General features: G+C 35.1%; 2 protein-coding genes across 2 annotated transcripts; both read left to right on the top strand.

Annotated features, from left to right (window-relative positions):
• Positions 1-11139: 11139 nt before the first annotated feature.
• LOC105155874 (uncharacterized) lies at positions 11140-11517 on the top strand. Its single transcript, XM_011071858.1, has one exon. The coding sequence runs from the start codon at positions 11140-11142 to the stop codon at positions 11515-11517; it is 378 nt and encodes a 125-aa protein (XP_011070160.1).
• A 3949-nt stretch (positions 11518-15466) lies between these two features.
• Positions 15467-19872, top strand: LOC105155638 (Acyl-CoA N-acyltransferases (NAT) superfamily protein). Its single transcript, XM_011071540.3, has 5 exons — positions 15467-15846; positions 16598-16753; positions 17680-17775; positions 18065-18185; positions 19460-19872. The coding sequence occupies exons 1-5, from the start codon at positions 15541-15543 to the stop codon at positions 19630-19632; spliced, it is 852 nt and encodes a 283-aa protein (XP_011069842.1). The 5' UTR covers positions 15467-15540; the 3' UTR covers positions 19633-19872.
• Positions 19873-23835: the final 3963 nt, after the last annotated feature.

Here is a 23835-nt window from a genome sequence, read left to right as displayed (position 1 = left end):
GAATCCGAGATAGAGATTTTCGAGGAGTTAGACAATTGTGGAAAAACAAACGAGGATTTTAGATAGAAGTGCAAGAAGCTTGAGATATAAGAAGATACCAATGGTGAAAGTGAAGTAGAGTCGTCATTTCCCGAGAGGCGCAACTTGGGAGATCGAGGAGCATATGAGAGAAAAATATCTCTATTTATTCTATTGAATGGGTAAGTAGTTAAATTTTGAGGATGAATTGTTTATTAGGAAGGAAGAATTGTGTCGTTCATATGATTTTATAAATAATTGAGAGATTAATTGGTAATTACTAAAAAATTTAAATATAATTATAAATAAAATTACAGGTTGAAATTGAAATATAATAAAATTTGAACGAAGTAAATTCGAGCTCATTATGATATTTGAGAGCAAATTATATTAATTAAAAAATTAAATAGGACGTAATAGGAATTTTTGAAAAGATTTTAAATTTAAGAAAAAATGAAATAAAATAATAGAGAAAGAGGGGCGGGAGCCACCCCCCCCCCCCCACCGTTAACACACATATATATATGTCTGTGTACCAGACATTGACCTTACACATAGAACAAATCACAATTCACATCCAGAAGCACAATTGCAATTTTTCTCGGAAGACGAAGAAAGGTATGAAAATTTTAAAATTTTAATTTATATAATTATATTATTTAATTAATTTATGTATTAAATGTTGCAATTTTTCTCGGAAGACGAAGAAAGGTATGAAAATTTTAAAATTTTAATTTATATAATTATATTATTTAATTAATTTATGTATTAAATGTAGTTTATATTGATCGATCTATTATTTAACCAAAAAATTTTATGAGTTTGATTATTTAAATTAGTATTGAATTAAATATCACATTTGATTTAACAATGCTATACTTGGTTAATTAAATTGCTAGATTTGCTAGATTTAATCAGTATTATAGTTAATTTACTCAATTTCAGCTGGCTTAGTGACTAAATACTTAATTATATATATTGCTGTTTAATTATATTATATAGTAGCCAGGAATTGATAGAAATTAATAGAAATATTAGAAAATTATATTTAAAAAAAATATGAGATTTTTATAATAATTTAAGTTAGAAATATTATTAAAACGGTAGTTATAAATATATAAGAGTTTGATAAAATAAATTCGTATGAGTTAGTCGATAAATTAAATATATACCTGAGAAGCGAAGAAAGTTTAGTTATGTAAAAGAAAATGGAACGGAGGGTTGAATTTCGATATAAATAGAATACAAAAAGATAGGTAGAAAATATATGAATATTATATAATATTTTATTTAAAATTTATGATTTTTACGAGGTATTGATTGTATATATATTATAATTTACTATAGGACGTGAAGATAAAGTGGAGGATTAAGTAACTCTTCGGGTTAATTGAATTATTTTGAGATTTGAGGTCAATATAGCTAATTGGTTATATATATATATATATATATATATATGAATATAATATATTGAATGTTGGATATATATATATATATATATATATGGATATAATATATGGATTGTTTATATTATGGATGTTGACTATTTGTTACTTTTATATCTGTGAAACTACTATTATGTGTTTAATTGTGATTGTGTTATACGGATGTTGGATAATGATTATGTGGTTGTATAATTGATTGTGGAATGAAATCGAATAGAAAAAGTTATTGACGAGAATAATTATTACATGAAATTGAATCAGGAAGTTAATAATATTGATGTTGGGAATAAAATGAAACGATGACTTACCTAACTGGGGAGCATACTGAAATGGCTTAAGATGATATGATCAATGACGAGTTGTGTGCTGTCATTGATCAATAGAGATGATGGGATCTATACGAGCTATATGCTGTGTGGTATCAATGAGGATAGGATATCACACGAGCTTTGTGCTGTGTGATGTGTGATGTCTGCGGGGGAGGGGGCAAGCAATAAAAGAAAGTAGAAGAGAAGTATTGTGATTTAGATGATGATGATGGTGATAGTCGGCAAAGCTCATTGAGTGATGCAGTCCAGTTTGGTTAAGCAGGGTCCTATAAAAATAAACTAAAACGCCACTATTATGTATTAGGTTGATGTCTGATTGTAGCTATGTGATTTCTTACATCTGCTGGTAAAATGTGTCGAATATTGGTTGTTTTGGTATAATATTGCTTTATAATTACTTTTGGCGATATCCATAATCTCTTGTAATATATATATATAATAGAATTTATTTTATGGGTTAGATGGAAATTTCTTATACAATGGGTTATATTAAGAAAATGGTATACTAATTAGTGGTAGTTAGGTGTAGTACCATAGAGGATGCTATAGGAAGTCAGTGGTTGGTCTCTTAGCTAGAGGCTCGAAAAGAGGGCCTCCTTGGAGTTCTGGGGTGAATGCACTGACCAGCACCTTTTGGTGAACAATTGGGACCTTAAGATGGTTGTGTTGAAGCGTCGAACATAGGCCCTTAAAGTCTCATTCTCTTCCTGCTTGACCTAGAAAAAGCTGATGGTTGATTTTCGGCACTTCTTGCTGCTAGCAAACTGGTGTTGGAAGAGGGAGCTAAATTCTGCAAAAGATTTAACTGATCTAGCTAGAAGAGATATGTTTAGCTGGATTAGTGGTACCATCATAAGCAGGTAAGTTCACAGGTGCACGAAAATGAGCAGAGAGTTCTTCTGCCATGATGTGCTCACTTAAGGGTATGCCAGACTCAGTAAGTATGGTCTCTTCTGTCACTTGCTGATGAAGCTCCACCACCTCCTTCCTCACTGATTGCCAAATATCAGAGGACTGTAGGAGGTTGCTTCCTTGCCTGTAAAGTAGCAAGGGTGGATTAATTATGTAGGAAGAGGGTCCTGCTCCGCTAGCTTAAGAGCCACGGAGGGTTGAGTTGATGGTCTTCATGAAGAATTGATGAAGCTGCTCATGAAATAACGGGTTCAAAGCAGTAGGTCCAGCTGTTTGGTCGAGAGCTAGAGCATGGCGGCTCCTAATGTTAGATTTAGAGCGGGAGAATTGGCAGCTCCAACAGTGGGATCTGCAGGTGGAGTAGTAGGACCAGCTATAAAAGAGAGGGAAGAGTTTCCCTCGTAGGGTCATTATCACGTTCATTGTTTGAATTCGCCATCTCTCACATCAATGCTCAAGTGTTCCCACAAACGGCGTTAATAATACATACCAAATTTTTGGCCACATCACAAGGGTCAAAGAATCTTCCATGAAATGCTAAGATTATTGGGGACTAACCCTGCAAAATAGAGATTAGCACTTTGATGCTTAAGTCAGTAACGGATTTAAGAAGAAATAAAAAAAAAAATTTGAATTAAAATGAGAATGATGGTGTAGAATAATGATAAATTGTATATGTTGATGGGGAGTGCAAAATGTAGGCTTCAAATAGGCAAAGAATCGAGAGAAAATGGAGAAAATAAGTGAGAGTTTGAGAATAAGGAATGATGTTATCAAAGGACTACACAAGACTTCTATTTATAGGCGTGTATAGAGTAGGATATGGGTGTTGTTGCAAAATGCCATACGGCGTTAGAAAGCCCTTTGAGTTAGCTATCATCAAGAGAAAACCTTCTGTGATTTGGACTTGATTTGACTGAGATTTGCTAGGTGGACCAATTCTTGCCATGTCTTCCGAAAACTACGGGAGTTGGTTGTTTGTGGATTTTCATGTTCATTTGTCGCCAATTTACTTGAAACCGCATGGAGATATTATAGGGTGATGTGTAAAAATGTGTTGGCAAGCTATATTCTTTTTTCATTTCTTCTTTAATCCATTACTGACTTAAGCATCAGAGTGCTAACCCCTATTTTGCAGGGTTAGTCCCCCGTTAATCTTGAGATTGCACACGGAAGATCCTTCGACACTTGTGGTATGACCAAAAATCTGATGCACGTTATTGGCGCCATTTGTGAGAACACTTGAGCTTTGGTATGAGAAATGGCGAATTTTGTCAATGGAGCTGTCAACGGATTTTAGAAGGGGGACTCTTCCCTGCTTGCTGCAGCTAGACCTACTACCCCACTTGCAGATCCTACTGTAGGAATTGTTAATGTTCCTATCCTAGATCGGCCTTAGGAGCTAGCGCTCTTGGCCGAGTCCCAACTCTTGACTCAAGAGTTAGACCTATCACTATAAACCCGCTGTTCTGTGAGCTGCGTTAGTTCATCATGGAGACTATCAATTCGACCATTCGTAGTTCCCAATCTAGTTGAGCAGGTGTCTCTTCCAAACTAGGAAAAGGGAAACACCGTAAATCAAGGAATGGACGAGCATATTTCAGTCGGGCTCCAGCAAGATCGATCCACCCTTGTTGATTTTGCAGGCAAGGAAGCAACTGGGGCTCAACCCTTATGTATCTGACAATTGCCGATAAAAGAAATGGTAGAACTTCGCTAGCAGGTGACAATAAAGACCATGCCTGCTAAACGTGGTATTCCTTTCAAAGAGAACATCATGGTGGAAGAACTCCCTACTCATTTTGAGCACCTTCACATCTACCTACTTAGGATGATAGTGCAACCCTGCTGCATAGGTATACTGATGGCATAAAATATCGGGTTTTTCTTACTACGTTAACAAATTCTGCCCAGCAATGGTTCGACCAGCTTCCAGCTGGATCAATTATATATTTTGCAGAATTAAGCTTCCTCTTTCAACACCAATTTGCTAGTAGCAAGAAGTACCGAAAATCAGCTCATTAGCCTTCTAGGGATCAAGTAGGAAGAGAAAGAAACTTTTAAAAGCTTACGTTTAATGTTTTAACAAAGCATCCTAGAGGTCCCTACACCCCACCAGGAGGTGCTTGTCAGTGCATTTACTCATGGACTTCGTGGAGGGCCCCTATTCGAATTCTTAGCCAAGAAACCAACAACCTACTTTTTGGATGTACTAGCTCGAGCAGAAAAATATATGAACGTGGAGGATGCCTGACTGGTGTAAAAGAACAATTGTGATAAAAGAAAAGAGAATGAGCTGTCTTCCACTTGCAGAACTAGAGGAAAGCCACGAGGACATTTCAACCCCCTTGATCCAAGAAACGAGCACTACACACCTCACATAACTAGTCCAACTAGGATATTTATGGCAATCAATCGATTTCAATCTTTACAGTGGCATAAAGACTCAAAGGAAGACCTTCAACTCCCAAAATCTAAATATTTTTGTAGGTACCATAGAGAATACGAACATGATACCAATTGTTGTTGCCAACTAAGGCAAGAGATAGAAAGATGCATCTAAGCCGGCTATCTGAAGGATAACGTGGAGAAAGAGAAAAGGCGCAAACAGAAGGAAGAGCATTCTCACCACTATAGCTCCCACAGGGGCGAGTAGTAGGCCGAAGACCCTTTCAAAAGGGAACACAGGAAAAAAAAAAAAAAACAAAACAAAAGAGGCCTAGGCTAGAGAAATGAGCCCAGAAAACATCTCCACTAAAAGTGTGATCCATATGATAGCAAGAGGACCCACAAATGGGAACTCAGACGAGCTAGCGCGCCCATGCAGAACCACTGTGGAGATAAACGACAAGGAGTGAGCAGGGGGACCCATGATCTACTTTGGTCCTACTGACGCACATGGAGTATATTTACCTCATAATGATGCACTTGTTATTTTTGCTACAGTGGCTAATTATACTTTTGAACACATCTTTGTGGACTTAGGCAGTTCCGCAGATGTCCTGTTTTACTAAGTGTACCAACAGATGGAGCTATCACACTAGAGCCGCTGGATACCTTGTTATATGGTTTCGCAGGAGAGGTTGTGCATCCTCTGGGACATCGCTTCCCCTTTTCTTGGGAATGGAGCCCACCAGGAAGACTAGGATGATTATCTTCCTTGTCGTAGATATGCCATCAGCATACAATATGATTCTTGGACGATCTGCTCTAAACACTTTCAAGGCAGTTTTTTCTGTTTACTAGATGAAGCTAGAATTCCCTATTTGGACCAAGGTAGGAGAAGTCAAATGTGACCAATACACAACTCGAAAGTTATGTGGAGGCGATAAGAGGTAGCAGCGAGAAGATGGATGTGGACCCTCATAACAAGAAAAGTAGTCGAATTTCTATTCAACAGGATGATCTCGTGTTCAGCAAGTTGAAGAGCTACTAAGTATGCAACAGGTGCCCGGAGAGCCAAATAAAATCACCAAGATTTGTTCCCTGCTGAGTTCGATAATAGTTGGACAATTAACAACCTTTTTACAGCAAAATGTTGACGTCTTTCCCTGGTCAACTATCAACCTCGTAGGCATTGATCCCAACATAGTAGTATAACTTGGCTGAATGGATTTTTTGGTAAGTGTGATGATATATGATGGTTTGATCTTAATTTTAACGGCCCGATTAACCCATTCAGTTCAAAACTGTAAGATGACAGTTACATCACTGTAATACTGACATTTACAAATATACAAATGCATACTACGTATATTTTGTTTTTTTAATATATTTCAATTATATTGTTCCAGTACTATACATTTCTACAACATTAAATCATCGAAAACGTCATCTTTTTTTAATAATAATTTTTTAATAAAATTAATTAATTATAACTGCTTTTGTGATAGAATTTATCCAAACGAAGTTGTATATGTACTTTGTAACGATTTTTAAACAGTTACATTGAACTATATATTTTGTAATGGCTTTTCAAATTTTGTAGCTCTCTTTGGCATAGCTTTTGGAACAGCCATGGCCATTCCAAAATTATACATATACAAACTTGCAAATTTTCTTCTTCTTTTCCTCTTCCTTCTTCCCTACTTTCTCTTTGCCCGCCCACCCCCACCACCGTCGCCGCCAGCCACTTCCCCTGCCCCATCTCTCTCTTTCACTCGCTCTCTACCTCTCATTCTCTCTCTTTCTCCCTTTCCCCCGGCCCCACCACCGTCTGAAGCCAGGTTAGTTTCTGCAATTTTGTTTTATTTTTTTCTTTAATGTTTTTACAATTTAGGTGTAATAATTGTTGTTAAATGTGTGAAATTTTGCAAAAGATTAAACTAATTTATATTTTAGTAATTTTGAAAAAAAAATTGCATTATTAAAATATTTTCAAAAATTTTGAAAATTTTAAAAAAAGCTTGCCAATTTTTTTAAATTCTATAATTTATGATGATGATGATGCTTGGAAATTTCTGAAATTTTTTTGGGATTTTCTGTAATTTTAAAAGAATGTAAGAAATTTTTCATAATTTTTTGATGTTTTTCTTTTTGGGTTAAAGAATACTTTAGTTTCCTAACTTTGTGTCATGGATTAATTTTAGTCCTCTAACTTTGGCAATATTAGTTTTAGTCCTTTATCTTTTAATTTTGTATAAATCTGGTCCTCCTAATTTATGCCCATTTTGCCCTTCTAGAGAAATATTAACGCTAGTCCACTACATGCTCCAACTTAGGTCCAACATCTTCTAAAATAAATTAAGTCTCCATAAATTCATACTTTGTTTGGACCGCCTTATTTTCGGGTATTCCAAATACTCGATTTTACGAACTTCCTCTAACCACATTGCCACAGTAGATGGTTCACAAGCACACTTGGCCCCTTCAGCAACAAAACAGCATAGCCTTATTTTGTTTCCTATCTTAGGGCGTAAAAAACACTCTGATACAGGGACTTAATAGAATTTTGGATAACAAATTGAATAGAAGCCTTACTTTTATGAAGAAATATATGAAATATTATATAGATATTATATCCTTTGTTGGAGGAGACAACTTATTTAGCCGCTCATATAATAGAGGACCCGACTATTTGGGGAAACCCCAATAAACTAAAAAATTAAAAGATCACAAAGATTGAAAAGACTCAAAATTACAAAGATTTGAAGAGTAGGAGAAGTTTTTCTAATTCCTCCCTCTGTTTCATTGCTTCTTTATTTATAGACGTTCGCGGACTTCAAACTCGGAATCCAAACTTATTTTTTTATGACGTCACTGCATTCGTTATCATCTTGTCTCTTTTAGATGGCATCACTAATTTCATCATCACTGCCCAGATGTTGATCATAATGGCTTGTCGGTCATGTGATTGCTAGCTGCCTTTCCTACTTTGCTAATTGTTGGTCTTTATTGTTTTCTGCCGACATTTTTATTCTTGATTTTTTACATTCCTTAATTTTTACTTCTTTTTGTAAAAATTCTTTGTTTTTCTCTTGTCCTGGTTTGGTTCAGGTTTTTGTGTGACCCGAATTTTTGTTCCAAATAGGAGTTCCTCTTGTTTCTCACAACAAGGGCATATATGGTTATGTCATTGCCCAACATGCAGCATGTTGCACGTTTTCATCCTCGTGGCTTTGGTTGTTGGTAGGTTTTTTTTCCAAATTACCATCATCTTATTCCAAATAAGCTTTCTGCGAACTCAGTGCTCTTTTCCGTCATGAAATTTAACAGGAACGATCTATTCACTTTGTTTGAGAAAATTTTGAATGGATACTTGACTGTGTCCATCTCAGTGTGACAGACCTATAATCCCCAAGCTCTTTTGGTAGAGATCTCGTCTTCATTAATAGCTGATACCAGGGGAGCTTCTCTTGAGACAGCTTTGATTTTATTGAAAGCCACCATGTCTGGCCTCTGCAACTTCATAAAATTAAATGGTGGATAAGACCCCTTTCCTGCAGTTTCTAGAGCAACTGATACGAATTTTTTATCTCTAAAATACCGCCTCTCTTTAGGTGGGGGTTATTTTGCCATGAATCAAAGACGGCCCCACTAATCCACTAGACAGCCCCACTAATCCACTCCGAAAGTTTTGAAATTTTTGAAAAACTTGGTGACATAATATGAACTGAAGCGAGAGCTCCAAAGTCATACAATTCTCCGACATCTTTTGGTTTGGACCCATCTAACATCCAGACCCTGTTATATTTTTTGGATGTTTCGATGGGTCTTTGTCTGGATTTACTTCTTTGCGGGAAATTAATTTTTTCCACATGCGCTGATTTTCTTGCCAAGCAGAAGAAGATATGAATTCGTTAGTATTAACTTAAAAATATCTCTCATCAGCCTATAACTAATCTCTCCCTCTTTAACACTAGAGGTGCTGGGTTGACTTGATTCTTCAGGAGTTTACACTTCCTGTGACTCAATTGTTTTCGTTTCACCAGAGTTTGGTGATGATCTAGTGCAATCGGTACTTGAATCCGATGCTACAGGTCTGGAGCCCTGTACTCTAAAGGCATGTTTAAGGTGATGCTCCCTCAACTCGTGAGTCATCCCGAAGGTGATGCCTTCCGAATTGGTTATCGTAAATCGTTCCATAGCGAGGTAGATACTAATAAAGAACTCCTTATAGCGACCTAGACTGTGTCTAGATCAGCTCATTGGATTTGACCAGCAATTTGGGCATTCGCCGCTAGCTGCCCAAACTTCTTGTCACGCTCCTCGAGTTTTTCACAAAGGTGCTTGAGTCTCAGCATGATAGAGTTTGCTTCAGATGCCTTCAACTCTCGTCAGGAAATCTACAAGAATATTTTTATGAGATTTTATAACGATAATATTATAATAATAATAGTGGCATTCAACTTGCCGTTTGATAATACGAGCTTTCTCTATCTTTGATTATAATTTATTTTTTAATAAAGTCTTAACATTAATACTATCAACCTTTAAAGTAAATTTTCAGCATGTAAAAATAAAGGTTATTTTTTAAAAGCCTTTCAAACAACAAAGAATTATTTCTCGTTAATGTTTCAAATGTTAGCTTGTTGTTCTGAGAACAACCCTCCTGTATATCTACAAAGTTTTTCCCCTGTAGTTGTCCTTCTCATGAGCACTGCTGCCCATCTATATTCATTGGCGTTTATGTAGACTATCAATTCATCTCGATCCTGTGGTAAAGCAAGCTTTGGTAGGTCACTGCAAACTTGTTTCAGCTCACGAACCTTTTTCGTGTGGATTTCTTTCTATTTTCACTTTAAACTTTCCGTCTCCTCCAAAAGTGGTCGAAAATCCTTCTTGTATCTTGCAAGATCCTCAATTAAGATGCCTACAAAATTAACAACTCCCAAGAAGCTTTGTAAATGCTTCTTGTCCTTGAGTACGTCTGGAAAATTGTGGGAGTTTCTCCACAATATGCTTCTATAACTCAATTCCTGTTTCGTCAATAAGAACTCCTAAAAATTTAATTTTATTGATCAGTATAGTAGTTTTTTTTTTCCGAAGACCTTCTTTTTGGCATGCATTAGAAAATATGTCAAGATGTTTAATATGATCTTTCATATTTTTAGATGCAAGCAATATGTCGTCAATGTAGACAAACATGAATTCAAAATAATCTTTAAAAAAAATATCCAATTTTCTTTGAAATATTTGGGGTGCATTAGCTAAATCCATTGGAAGCACATTTCAGATATATTGTTCCTGTGGTGTGGAGAACGCTATAAATTTCTTTGATTCACTCTCCATCTTAATTGATAAAATCCAGATCTGCAATCGGATCTAGAAAATACTTTTGTACCTTTAATAAAGTCAATTAAGTGTTCTCTACTAGGAATGTATAACCATTATACTCTCATATTTTATTAATATCTTGATAGTTAATTACCAACCTGGGTTTACCTCTCTTTACCTTATCATGATTTCTAACCAAAAATCGAGGGCTACTGTAGGTAGAGATTCCAAACTTGATGAGTTCAAGATTGATATGCTCTTCGATAATCATCTGCATATCCCTCTTATTCATCTATATTCATCTGGATAGGTTTGTATCGAACGTACTCATACTTGCATTCTTCCTTGACTTTCAGAGTAGCTTCGATCTTGTTTTATCTCACCATGCCAGAGGATTTTCACTTAAGTTCCTCTGGCTATGTCTCTTGACATTCTTAAGATAAAACTTGTTTTCCTCGCTAATATATAGCGATTTCATTTCCTATAGTGCTTCTTTAAGGTTTCTAATTTCTTCCTCGAATTTCTTGTAAAATGTAACGCTATCAACGAGTCCTTGTTGCTTAAAAGACAAAAGAACCTTATCAAATTTTCTCTTATCCTGCAGTTTGGATGAGCTAATCTGGCATCGAAATCACCACGTTTGCTGTGAAAATAGAAAGGAACACAATTCTTTCACTCCTCTGTTAAGAAGAAAAGTTAAATCTAGAATTTCCAGAGTGATGGATAATCAACAAGAAATAACCGACTCTGCTCAAATTAAGGAATCTACAGTTTACTTTGAAAGTCTCTTATGTGATATCCCGGCCACCTCACTACCTCATGATTTTCCGTTTCCATTTTCTCAAATTCATCAAGATGTCCTTCTTAAATCTCTGTTAACCACCCTCCAAGAAGATATTAAAGAAGTAGTCTTTTCTATTAATAAAGTCAGTGTAGCTGGGCCTGATGGATTGTCTTCAGCATTCTTTCAAGCTTGCTGGAATACTATCGCGGAGGATATCTCTACAGCTGTCATGGATTTCTTTAGGGGCACCCTTATGCCCAGAAGCTTCACTGCCACATCTATCATTCTCATCCCTAAGAATGACTCACCCTAATCCTGGTTCGAGTTCAGACCTATCTCCCTCTACAATGTTACTAATAGGATCTTGTCTAAGCTTCTTTACACTAAAATCTCCCAAATTCTTCCTGATCTCATTTCCTCATCCCAGAGTGGTTTTGTGCCTGGTAGGCTCATTGCTGACAATATCCTTCTGGCCCAAGAAATGCCATATCATCTTGACATGAGATATAGTAAAGGGAATCTTATCTTAAAATTGGATATGTCCAAGGCTTACAACAGGGTGAACAGGAAATTTCTCTATGTGATTCTTGAGAAGATGGGTTTCCCCCTCCAGATTTATTGTCCTCATCAAGCATGCTATTGAACGCGGTTGGTTTACCATTCTGGTTAATGGAGAACCATCTGGCTTCTTCAAATCATCTCAAGACTTTAGATAAGGTGACCCAATTTTCCCTGCACTATTCATCCTTGCTGCAGAGGCTCTTTCTAGAGGGCTTAATCACTTTTTTTCACAGAATCCTTATATGTTTCTATCAGATGGGCTGTAAAACTAGAGTGTCTCACCTGGCCTATGCTGATGATATCATTATTTTCACCAGATGTGAAGAACACTCTCTAACCAAACTGATGCAATTCTTGGAGCTATATCAGGACCAATCAGGCCAAAAAATAAATAACTCCAAGAGCTTCTTTATCCCTAGTAAGAATGCTAATAACATTGCGTACTATATCAAATCCATTACAGGCTTCAACCTCAAGTGTCTTCCTATCACCTATCTTGGCGCTCCACTGCATAAAAGACATAAGAAGAAAATTCTATTTGAACCCCTTATTGACAAAATGAAAAACAGGATCAGTGGATGGAAGCCTAAACATATTTCACAAAGGGTCAGGCTTCAACTTATTAAAAGTGTTCTTTCTTCTATGCCTATATATCTTCTTCAAGTTCTGAGTCCTCCTGTTGGCACTCTGCAGAAAATTGAACAACTATTTGCTAAATTCTTTAAGGGATCCACTACTGACCACAGAAAAATTCATTGGACTAAATGGGCTTTCATCTGTTATCCTTGTGAAGAGGGGGGCTTGGGTATTAGAAAATCAAGGATACTGTCACAGCCTTCACCCATAAACTCTAGTGGTGGCTGAGACAGAACGATTCTCTATGGGCTAGCTTTACTATCAGTAGATATTTTAAAAAGTCTACACCTGCCTCTACTAAAGCTAAACATAAGGACTTTAACATTTGGAGAAAAATTTGTAGCATTAAATTTGTCTCTTAGGAGAACATTTTCTGGAGCCTTGGAACTAGCAATGTATCATTCTAGTATGATTATTGGCTCCCTGCAGGCCCCTTCATTCTGTCACAAACCCCAACAGAACCTCAAATGCCATGGTCAAAAACTTCTGGACCAACCACACATGGGATATTAATAAATTGAAGGAAGTTGTTCCTCAGCATATCATTGAGCTTATTTTGCTAATCCCCATTAATCCTCAGCATCAAGATTTTATGCATTAGAAACCATCCCCGATGGTTCCTTTCCTACAAAATCAGCTCAAGAGATTATTAGGGATCACAAACCTTCACTACCCATCTTCAAAAATCTCTGGTCCTCCCTCGTTAGGCCTACTATTTCTATCTTCATTTAGAAAGTACTCTATAACTGGATACCAGTTGACAATAGACTCAAACAAAAGGGCATCTTTCTAACCTCTAGATGTGTTTGCTTTTGAAGGAGGAGGACACTATCTCTCACCTTTTCCTTCATAACAAGGTTCTCCTTAAAGTCTGGAGTTTCTTTGCCTCCAAATTTCAACTCAATATTCCAGTCACGGACAATTTTTTCATTATCCTTCAAGCCTGGAAAAGCAATATTTCTAATCAGCTTCACATCAGAGATATTCTTCCCCCGATGATCATGTGGAACACTTGGATTTGCAGGAATGCTGCCATATTTGAGGGGGCTCCTTTCAAAGCTAATCATATTATCTCACAAACCCTCAATTATCTTCATCTTCTACGTAAAACCAACCTCATGAGAGTTATAAACTGGAAAGAGGACAGATCTGTTGCATCTCTTTTTAAAATTTCACTCCCCCCTCATAAGATATCATCCAATTACTCAATTGTTAAGTAGATTAAGCCAGATAGGGGATGGTTTAAATTGAACACGGATGGGGCCTCAAAAGGAAATCCAAGCGTTGTAGGGGCAGGTGGTATCATCAGAAATCATCTAGGTCAGACCATCCTTGAATTTTAGGAACATCTTGGCCTCATCTCCAATACAGCAGCAGAACTGAAAGCTATATATAGAGGTGTTAAATTGTGCATTGATAGCAACATTAGGAAAATTTGGGTGGAAACAGATGCCAACATTACCCTCAAACTCATTTCCTCTCCCCCCCAAAGGCCATGGCACCTTCAAAATCTGCTGCAACAAATTAGAAATCTTCTATCCTAAACTGAGTTCAAGATATCACACATCTTTAGAGAGGGCAACCAAGTGGGCGATTATTTTGCCAACCAAACATGTTCCAACCAACATCTCCCCATTCTATCTTCTGGTAATATCACAGGTATTCTTAAAGGTTTGATTAGAAATGATGCTTGCTCCTTCCCTGCTATTAAAATCAGAAGTACTAGTACCTCTAATTTCAGTTAAAATATTTTTCATGAAATTACGGGTACTTCATTACTGATTGGTTCTTTGTTGATACTTGTTGTCCTATCTGCGTTTTTTTGTGTTGTTTACGTGATTGTACTTATATGGATTTCTTGGAGGTTACTCATTCATATGGTTGATGTTGTGGCCAATGTTTGTCTGGATATCTTCTGATTTTATCACTTTTGTTGTTCTTGTTTATCTGGTTGCTTGTTGTTATATCTTTTGCAGGTCTTATGAACCCCTTTCACAGCTTCAAAAATAGCCAGTCATACAGAAATGATCGCCATGCAAATATTAATGTTCATTTATTTATCCTTTTGGAACATTACCAGACATTTTGACTTGGCTTTTTGGTACAGATTTATTTGCAGGTGTTGTGCGATCCACGATTTGGTGGGATAACAAAAACCTTTTAACTCGTCATAATTTTTCTAGTACACTTATTCGTGTCTTTTGTTGTAAGGGAGTAGTACTCCTTGTTTAATGTTGCTCTATTTATAAGGGAGTAGTACTCCTTGTTCAATGTTGCTATATTCATAAGGGAGTAGTACTCCTTATTTATGGCTTTGCTAGAAATTCTAAGGAGGTAGCTCTATTCGCTGTAATTATTTTTATGCATTTTAATATAGAAGGACTGGAACTAGGAAAAACTCCCCCCACCTCTAGATAATTTTTGTAAAAAAAAAAAAAAAAAGCCAATAGACATGCCACAAAAACTCAGATCATTAGAGTCTGAAGAGGTTTTCAAATAAAATATTTATTTATCCATCCACATATAAAACACATCCTCCTTATTCAATAAATATTGGTCTTGGTGAAAATAAACCCCTACGTGTTGCGAGAGATAGGAAGAATAACTTTAGGACTAATAAATGCATTTTAGTTTCATGTATTTATATCTTAACCTTAGTCAAATGGAAAATCAACCTCCCTTTTCCTCTCCTCTTTCAATGAACTCATCTTGTTGTTTTTACAGATTTTGCTTATTATTTTTCTTAGTTCAATCATCCTATCCGCTCCTACATCTAATCTTTTTCTTTCTCTTTCAATTTTATTTATAAAGCTACCCATGACTTATATCAATATGCCAAGTATAATATTCTCGTTCTACTTATTAAAATTACACATATTGGATTCCTTATATGAACTCCAGCGGTGGCTGAATCTATATTTTTTATTTATTATCAAATTGTGAATTAAATTATGATGGGCCTAATTAGCAGGATATTGTTTTTTGGGTAGTTCCAAATAATTTTCAATTGTTCTTTGAAAAATATTTAATATTTCTAAGTGATGTATATTTTCTGATTTAATTCTTTAACACATAAGTCTATTGCCCCTTTCATTCAATTGGTGATCCCAAAGTTGAGCGGGTGGAGAAGAAGTGAGAGATGACCATCCAAATTCCACCAACATTTCCTCCTCCACACGCTTCCCTCAACCTCTCCTCTAAGCACCTCTACGGCGGCGTCACGCCTGTCGGTTTTCCTTCCTTCTCCCGCCGCATCCCGGCCATTCGCTGCCAACTTTCCGACCACCAAACGGTACCTCAAGTGGCACTTCCACCCAAAACAAGTAGAATTAATAGGTCGTTGTTGTCTGTTTCAGAGACATGCTCCGAAGCCGAGCTCTGGGCCGCCTCGTGTCTCCGTGTCCGGACATTCTACGACTTCAAAGATCAGACATTTGGCATCGAAGTGAGTGTTAAGCTGTAACCTTTTTTACTAAGCTTTTGGCTTCGTTTAGTCATTTCAAGTCAACTGAGAAGTGGGTTTCGGTTGAAATCTCTATGAGTTTCTAGGCTGAGTCAAATTCAGTTCATCATTCTTCGTGTTGTCTTCTGGAATTATGATTTCGGAGTAGTTGTTTGAAGAATTTATGGAAGTTTCTAGATTTGGGAAAGAATCATGGGATGGCGTAAATTGGCGGAATTCCCAATCAAGATTTGATTTTATCTTAGGAAATAGGAATGGCTAAGTATCTTTACTTTTTAACATAGTTTAAAAAATGGACATGCTATGTACAATATGACTGGTAATGTGTATTGATACGCGATCTTAACAATTCAAATTTATTGAAATTTTTCTATATATTTGATTGAGCTAAGCCTCTGTCGCTGAAACATGCACATAAGAGAACTCTGCTATTTGGGTGCTGGTTCTTGGTCCTTTGCTACTTTTGTGGGGTAAAATTGTGTTCGTATAGCACAGATGGCATTTTATTTTATCTGCTTTGTTGCATCTTCCATGCTATTGAGAGCATTCTCCTTATTCATAGGCTGTTTCATTGCTTAACCTAAGGTTTCCACTTGCTTATTGCTATTACTTTATCAGTATTCTCATTCATCTGAAAGGTTGCCAATCATTTGCATGGTAGAATCTGAAACTTGTATTCATAGTCTTTCTAATATAAAGCTGATGTTATTTTGTACTTGTCAAGTTGTATTAGGATCATAAAAGGTACTTGGCTGAACGTGAATTTGAAGCTCTGAAAGAACGTGTGGCAGGAAAAAGAAAGGGCTTTAGAAGAGTTGCCTGCATCAATGCTACAATGCCGATGTCATCAGTGTTAAACGTCTCTGATGACTTGTGCGCATCTTGCAATGTAAGAGCCTTTTCTTTTATTACCTGACTTGTGGTAATTTTGGTTCTTCAATTTCTGCAGCGTGTCACATGGAAATATATTAGTACTTTAATTTAAATGCGAGGCAGATAATCATAAGTGTTGCTTATTCAAGTTATCAATGTTTTGTCCTATATTCTAAATAGGAATATCCAATTCTTGCTTAGTATTGTGGGATTTTAGCTACAATCTTGTACTAAATAACTCGTATGTCATACATGGTTGAATTTTCAGTCCCATTCCGAGATTATCCTGTCCTGCCCTTAATACTTTCAGTAAAATGTAAATGGGCTTAACATCTTTGGTTGCTATCAGCTTTTGCCATTAAGGGTGTGTTTGGTATCAGGAAGAGAAAGGGAAAGCCACATGAAAGGGTTTTAGTTCTTAGGGAAGAAGTATGCCAACCTTGCATATGGTTTTTTAATTAAAGGAGGACACGATGAAGGGGACATGTTTCTAAATTCAGTCTCTTCTACCCTGTGATGTGTGATTCAAATGAGCACGTGAGGAGTGATTGCCTCACTAGCTTCTTCTCTTCCCCTCCATCTTTCCTCCTCACCAGACAATAATAGCCGTGTAAACCATATGCCAATGCCACCTCTTCCCCAGCGCTTCACCAAACACATGTTTTTCCATCATTCCAGGGAAGAAGAAATTACTGTGCAATTTGCTAAGCATTTAAAGTTGTTGTCGAGCAGTCCTTTTTTCAAATCTGATGCTGATTTGTTAAGAAAGCATTTACTTTGGATGTGTAAACTGTATTCATCATCACTTGAGTCATGTTTATGTATGAAAGTTCCGACAGCTCTATGTTCAGCTACTCTGACTCACATATGTATATGGTGTGAACGTGACTGATTATGCTATCCTCTGCTGACAAATAGCGGCTTTTCTGTCATTCTTTGCAGTTTTCACAAAATGGAGAAGATCGAGTTGTTGTTGGGACACTAGATCTAAATCAGTGCATCAGCCTCCCAGATGAAATAACAGGAATGAAGCCTAAGGTATTTCTAGTTGTACAATGCTCCTTTAACATTAAATCTTATTAACAATCCATTTTCTTTTATTAGATAGTAACAAAAAGAATCTGTTGTCGTCAGAACAGGATATTTCAATTATATATTTTCCATATGGATATGGAATAAAATCTCTAGCAGAATTGCCATTATGATGAGAAATGATAAAGATTCTGATATGCTTCTTGACTCATGCTTCTCAGTTAGAAAATAATTTAGCGTATGCCAGATGATCCTCTGTAAGGTTTTTACTTGACTTTAATTCCCACTTTAACAGGGAATTGGAGCTGATTTTGCTAGGGCATACATTAGCAATGTATGTGTGGCCAAAGAACTGCATCGTAATGGTTTGGGCTATGAGCTGATTGCAGAGTCAAAGGTGGTTGCTGAAGACTGGGGTATGGACCACATTTACATACACACAACACAGACTCACTTGTGTTTGCTATTTTATGTCATCATTTTCTAGCTCCATTCCCAATTCAAAATTTTGCATTATAGATTGTATCTTTCTTTTCTGTAACTGTGCCAAAGTGATCACCAGCTGCAGAACGGTCCCCCGGGCCCCTCCCACAAATATATGCATATTGTGGTTCTGAGGGTATTTGATTTTGTAATAAACATGTTTTGCATGCAGCTAAGAAAATAACTTAACGCCTCTGGATTCAGAAGTTTGCTCCACATCAAAATCTTTGATAGGTTAACATAGAAATGATCATTTTCTCCATCTACTTTTTTTTCCTTTTTCTGCTAAAATAATATGTACTTCAGAAATTTGGCTTAGTTTTTCCCATGGTGACGTAATTAATACCATGTGTCGAAACTGTTTTGAGAATGTTTCACATGAGAAATTTAGAAAGAAAAGCAAGGTCAGATGCTGTAATTAAGTTATCTGAGTAGAAGTTGGCTAGTTGTAGGAAACGCTTTTGTCGTGAGACTTGGCATGTCATTTTCTCTTGTTAAAGCTTTCTTGTTGGTTCCAACCAATTTCATATCAATCAGTTGCTTTTGGAGAATATCATATTTGATCATCTAATTACTCAAGTACAAAAACCATAATTTCTAAAAGTTTCCTGTTTCTACATCTTCTCGTTCACTGGACCCTGAGATTGACATAGAATGATATAAAATTGCATAGTTGAATTTGAGATGGAGCTGTGGCGTGAATCTGGAATTTAAACAGGCTGATTCGTTAACACGAACCGGACTAGATATCATGCCAATGTTGGGATCATTGAATGAGGTGAATTCTTTAGCGGAGTCGCATTGTTTTAGGCATGCTGCCCTTAGGAACTGTATTTTAAAATTCAATATGCTCGTCTACGAGGCCTGTAGAGCGATGTAAGGCATGTCCTGCAAGAGATGATTCCTTGAAGAGGGATGTTTAGGATGTGAATTCCAGAGTGGCTTACATATTACTGGCTGTGCTATAACTTTTCAGGTGTATATCAATATTATTTGAGACAGTATATCAGAACGAACTGTTTCACTTATGAACAAACGCATTGCTGTCAACATTTAAGTGCAATCCTACTGCACCTAAAATGTGGGAATTTAACGCATTTTTCAATTTTCTTGTCTTTCTGCTGAACTGCACCGGTGCACGCCATTGTGGTACCTTTCATCTGCCTTGTTCTTTAGCGGCTCAAGTAACACGAGTTCTTTCTTTCAGGAATAAGCGACTTGTATGTTCACGTTGCTGTGGACAATGAGGCAGCCAAGAATCTATACTTGAAAAGTGGTTTCACTTTAGAAAGTGATGAACCTGCATGGCAAGCCAGGTTCTTGGATCGGCCCCGTAGGCTTCTTCTGTGGACAGGTCTTCCCATCACATACAAATTGTAATGGCTTGAACCCTTTGTCATACTCACTTTTCCCGCTTTGTATGTCTGTAATACTACATTCTTGTATCATGTCCTCTGCACGCTTTTTTTAACACAACAATTATGTTCCACGTCGAAGTAGATGGACTTCATCAGAAACAAGGTAGTCTCCCTTCAATCATAGAAATACTTACATCTTATGATTCTTGTTTTCTGTTTGAACGATGAGCAACGGAATACAGAAAAGAACGTCTTCAAGTTACATTTTTCCTAGTACATTCAGCTGTTTATGCATGAAAAGTGATATACAATGTCTGTAGAACTGAATTCCTGGAAAATTCGATGATATTCATGTGAATTTATATCTACATAGCTCAATATATGATTACATCGTTATGTGTTGATCCAACGGTTTATAATCTTGTTTGGGTACAAATTCACGTGAGCAACATCGCAAGATTTGATTTAGCATTAGAATCAATTAATATGACTTTGAACCAAAGAAAAGTGTCTTGGAATTTCATTTTACTAGTGCTTTTCCCTTCCTATTCCATTTCCTAATTATAATTGAAGGTCCAAATATAAGAGACATGCTTCCTGATGAAATAAATGTTTGTACATTGGCTTTCATTATTCTTTATGGTCAATTGAAGTATTTATTTAAATTTCACGAATTTGAATCATATTGAAAATGTAAAATTTATTATTTAATTAAAACAAGTTTATTTAATAAATATTTTCTACGTGTTAAGTTCTGTATTTCTCTTTTCCTTTTTTGCATAAAAGATAGGAAAATAGGGTGACACGCATAGACCTGTTGAGAAGAATTGTGTTGTGCCTATGTAGCACATAAGGTCCTTTCAGCTAATCAACAATTGTGAAAGACTACAGTGTAATTACGTGAGAATTAACACTTATTTAATTTTGCCAAAAGCCTTTTGCAACAATAATGTAGGAATGGTAAATTTTGACCATATTTTGTGGCATAATTTCATCTCTATTTACTGTGTAAAAATTCTTAAGAAACAACTAAAGATGTTCGTTCGATAAATATAATCGTATCGAACCAAAATTTTGTAAATAAACAAATTCGATAAGCCAAAATTCCGTATTGAATATCAAAATTAATAATTACTAACTTTTCTTTTTTTGGTATTTTGGTAAATTAGACTTTTTTTTATTACAGAATATAAAATAGTTAAAAAAATTTAAATGCTAAGACTCGTACTTATATTATTTATTTAGCAACAGTAACAAAAATTGTATAAGAATATGTAAATTCAAATTAAATAAAAATATATATAATTAATATTTCAATATTGAAAACGGTTTGATAAATTGAAACTTGAACATCAAATTTTCATTAAAATGAAAATTGAACACCATTCGGCTGGATTTTAGTATCCTATATTTTTAATTTCAATTCCTTTGGCATGATTTATCATTAAAAAAAAATAAATAAACACCATCAGGTTGAATTTAAGAAAAAAATGAATAAATTTTAAAAATACGACGCACTCAGTTTGAACACTTCGAATGACCAGTCACTGCAAAGGCACATAATAGAGATAAATATGTTAGTTGTAGCTTGCTGAATAAAGACGACGACCAACAACTTTATTTTCAGTTGCTTACTTGCTAATTTTTTTGTTCTTGTTGACATGGAGCACGAATGGCGTGAAATATAATTGGAACAATCATATTACAAAAAAATAGACATTCCAAAAAATTCAAAAATATTTTAACTGCCTCCCTATTTAAGTAGGTCAAGGGAGAACTTATTTTTTTCAACTTACTTCACTCGCATTTCCACATTTCTATGACTTTCTCACATGATTTCTACAATTTTTTGTCGTTATTATCTTTTTCTACACGATGTCTACGCATTCCGTCATCAAGTTTACTAGTTCTTACGATTTTCATAGTGTTTAGGGGTGGCAATTGGGTGAGCATGGAGTGGGTTGCAGGGTGGACCAAGGACCTGTCCCGCCAATTTTGGGAAGGACTTGAGACTCGTTTTGCTTAAAAAAATAATTAGAGCCAATTTGACCTGGTAGACCTATTTTTTTTTTTAAATTAATATTCTACAAATATAAAGAAAAGAAAAATTCAACATATAAATTGCAAATAATACTCTAACTCAAATATTCAAGTCCAAAAAAAAAAAAAAAGAAAGAATACCATTGCATCAATATATTATTAAAAATATCAAAATATCAACACCATTGCATCAATATATTATTAAAAATAAATTATATAAAATGAGATAAATCTTCGCATGTAATCAACCCCAATTTGAAACCTTGATTATTTCTTTAGTCAATTTCGGATAGCATCTATCTAAGTGGATTATTATATCTAGTTGAGTGAGTTAGATGGAATGAAGTGAAACAATTAATAGGCATTGACAAAATTATAGGTTAATTATAAAAGAAGATATATTTATGACCTAAAAAAAATAATCAAATACAAAATTAAATTACTAGAAGATAATATTTTCTTTGTAATGTGGCAAAAGAATGGGAGACAAAATATCACAAAATAAATGATGTTGCAACAAATTGTGAAATATAATAAGATGGTAATAAGATATGAAACTGTAAAAGATTGTAAGATAAAAATAATTATGTAAAATCTTGTCTTTCAAATAATTAATATGTGATTGTTGGTTTATGCAGTAATCTGTTCGGTAGATAAAAAAGTAAAAATCGTGTGGTCTTCCTTTGATCTTATTGATTGGTAAAAGCCCATTTTACCTTTATAAACTCTTCTTTCCTCCACTATCTTATTTGCTGGGGCAAATTACATTGATATTTCTGATGTTCGTTCAAAATGTACAAATATTTTTTTGTAAAATTATAGCTACACTTTTTAAACGGTGTTTGTGTTTTTCAAAAGGTGTTTGTGTAAGCTTTTCTTTGAAGAGGAGGTCTAGTTCTAACTGTAACTATAACTTCAAGGGGTGAATTTGTGATCTTGTAAAAATAGAAATTATTTATGTATTTTGACCTAATCGCAAAGAGTGTCGATGTAACATGATGATACCTTATTTATATACAAAATTTTCTTAGTTAAACTTTGTTCCTTCTTCTAACTAAGCACGTTGATTCAGAAAGTAAACGGCTTGTTTCTTGTTTTTTTTTTTTTAATGAAAAGATAATTATGTGATAATATTAAAATTTATAAATTTAGTAACACAAATCGATAAATACACCAATATTCCATTAATACATCAATATAATAAAAAATAATTTGTAATAATTATAAAAAATCACATAAAATAAAATAAATATACAACTGTTCAATCATTTAATTTATTTAAATAATAATCTAATATTACTATTTCAATAAAATTTCACTACAAAAAATTAAAATTATGAAAAGATCAATATGACGACTTTATGAAAAGGACAATAATCAACACTTTTGAGTTAGAGAGTTTTTTTTTTTTTTTTATTTGTTGTTTTTTTGGGCGAAGACAAAAGTGGATGAATTCAATGACTGGAAAGCAGCATAGCTTTTTCTATTCTTCCCCTTTAAATAATGTGTTTCTTTTTTCTTAAGTCAAATCATAGAAGAAGAGAAGAAGATAAGCCGCGTTTGGCAGTCACAATCAACATTGCCAGCTGCTGCATTTAAATATAGTTGGACTTTGGAGGAAATGAGATGGAAACTGGGATTATGTTCTTTTACATAAGTGATTTTGACAGATAAAAGTGTGAACTTGGTAAAAGAATAAAATAAAAAATGATGCAACATGTGATACGATGAACATTTCATTGCGTAAAATATGTTTGTTATGACTTTTTAGGAGTATTATAATTTCATGTTGAAATGACGTCTCTTTAAGGATGAGATATTGGGATTTATAAGCCATTTATTTTTCCATCTACAATTGATGTGGAAAGTATGCTACATCATCAGCCCTTCAAACAAGGGGCTCGGACGAGCACATGGCCTTGTTCCCAGCAACCGATGTAAGGCCCGCCTACATAAATTTCAATTCTCAAAAGTAAACATGGAATTTTCAGAAATTTATTGTGAATATCATTTTAATAAATAAGTGTTAATTACGATTTACACTTTGGAACATTAGATAAAGTACTTGCACAAGACATTTTCAAGAAATATATACAAGAATAATGTTAACCTCACTTCATATAAAAAAAGTAAAAAAAAGCACCAAAAAATGAATAGTTTTTTCATTCATCAATGAATATGTTTT

The sequence above is a fragment of the Sesamum indicum genome, linkage group LG2 (assembly GCF_026168435.1).
Source record: "Sesamum indicum cultivar Baizhima isolate 11 linkage group LG2, ASM2616843v1, whole genome shotgun sequence".
Taxonomy (NCBI): domain Eukaryota; kingdom Viridiplantae; phylum Streptophyta; class Magnoliopsida; order Lamiales; family Pedaliaceae; genus Sesamum; species Sesamum indicum.
The sequence above is the reverse complement of the archived record's forward strand: the minus strand, read 5'-3'. Positions and strand labels throughout refer to the sequence as shown.

What these genes read in the sequence shown, in the direction of transcription:
- LOC105155874 (XM_011071858.1), top strand. Translation starts at nt 11,140, where the DNA reads ATGGATAATCAACAAGAAATAACCGACTCTGCTCAAATTAAGGAATCT.
- LOC105155638 (XM_011071540.3), top strand. Translation starts at nt 15,541, where the DNA reads ATGACCATCCAAATTCCACCAACATTTCCTCCTCCACACGCTTCCCTC. An exon ending in ATCAGACATTTGGCATCGAA is followed by an intron (nt 15,847 to 16,597) that starts GTGAGTGTTAAG and finishes AAGTTGTATTAG; the next exon opens with GATCATAAAAGGTACTTGGC. An exon ending in TAACAGGAATGAAGCCTAAG is followed by an intron (nt 17,776 to 18,064) that starts GTATTTCTAGTT and finishes CCACTTTAACAG; the next exon opens with GGAATTGGAGCTGATTTTGC.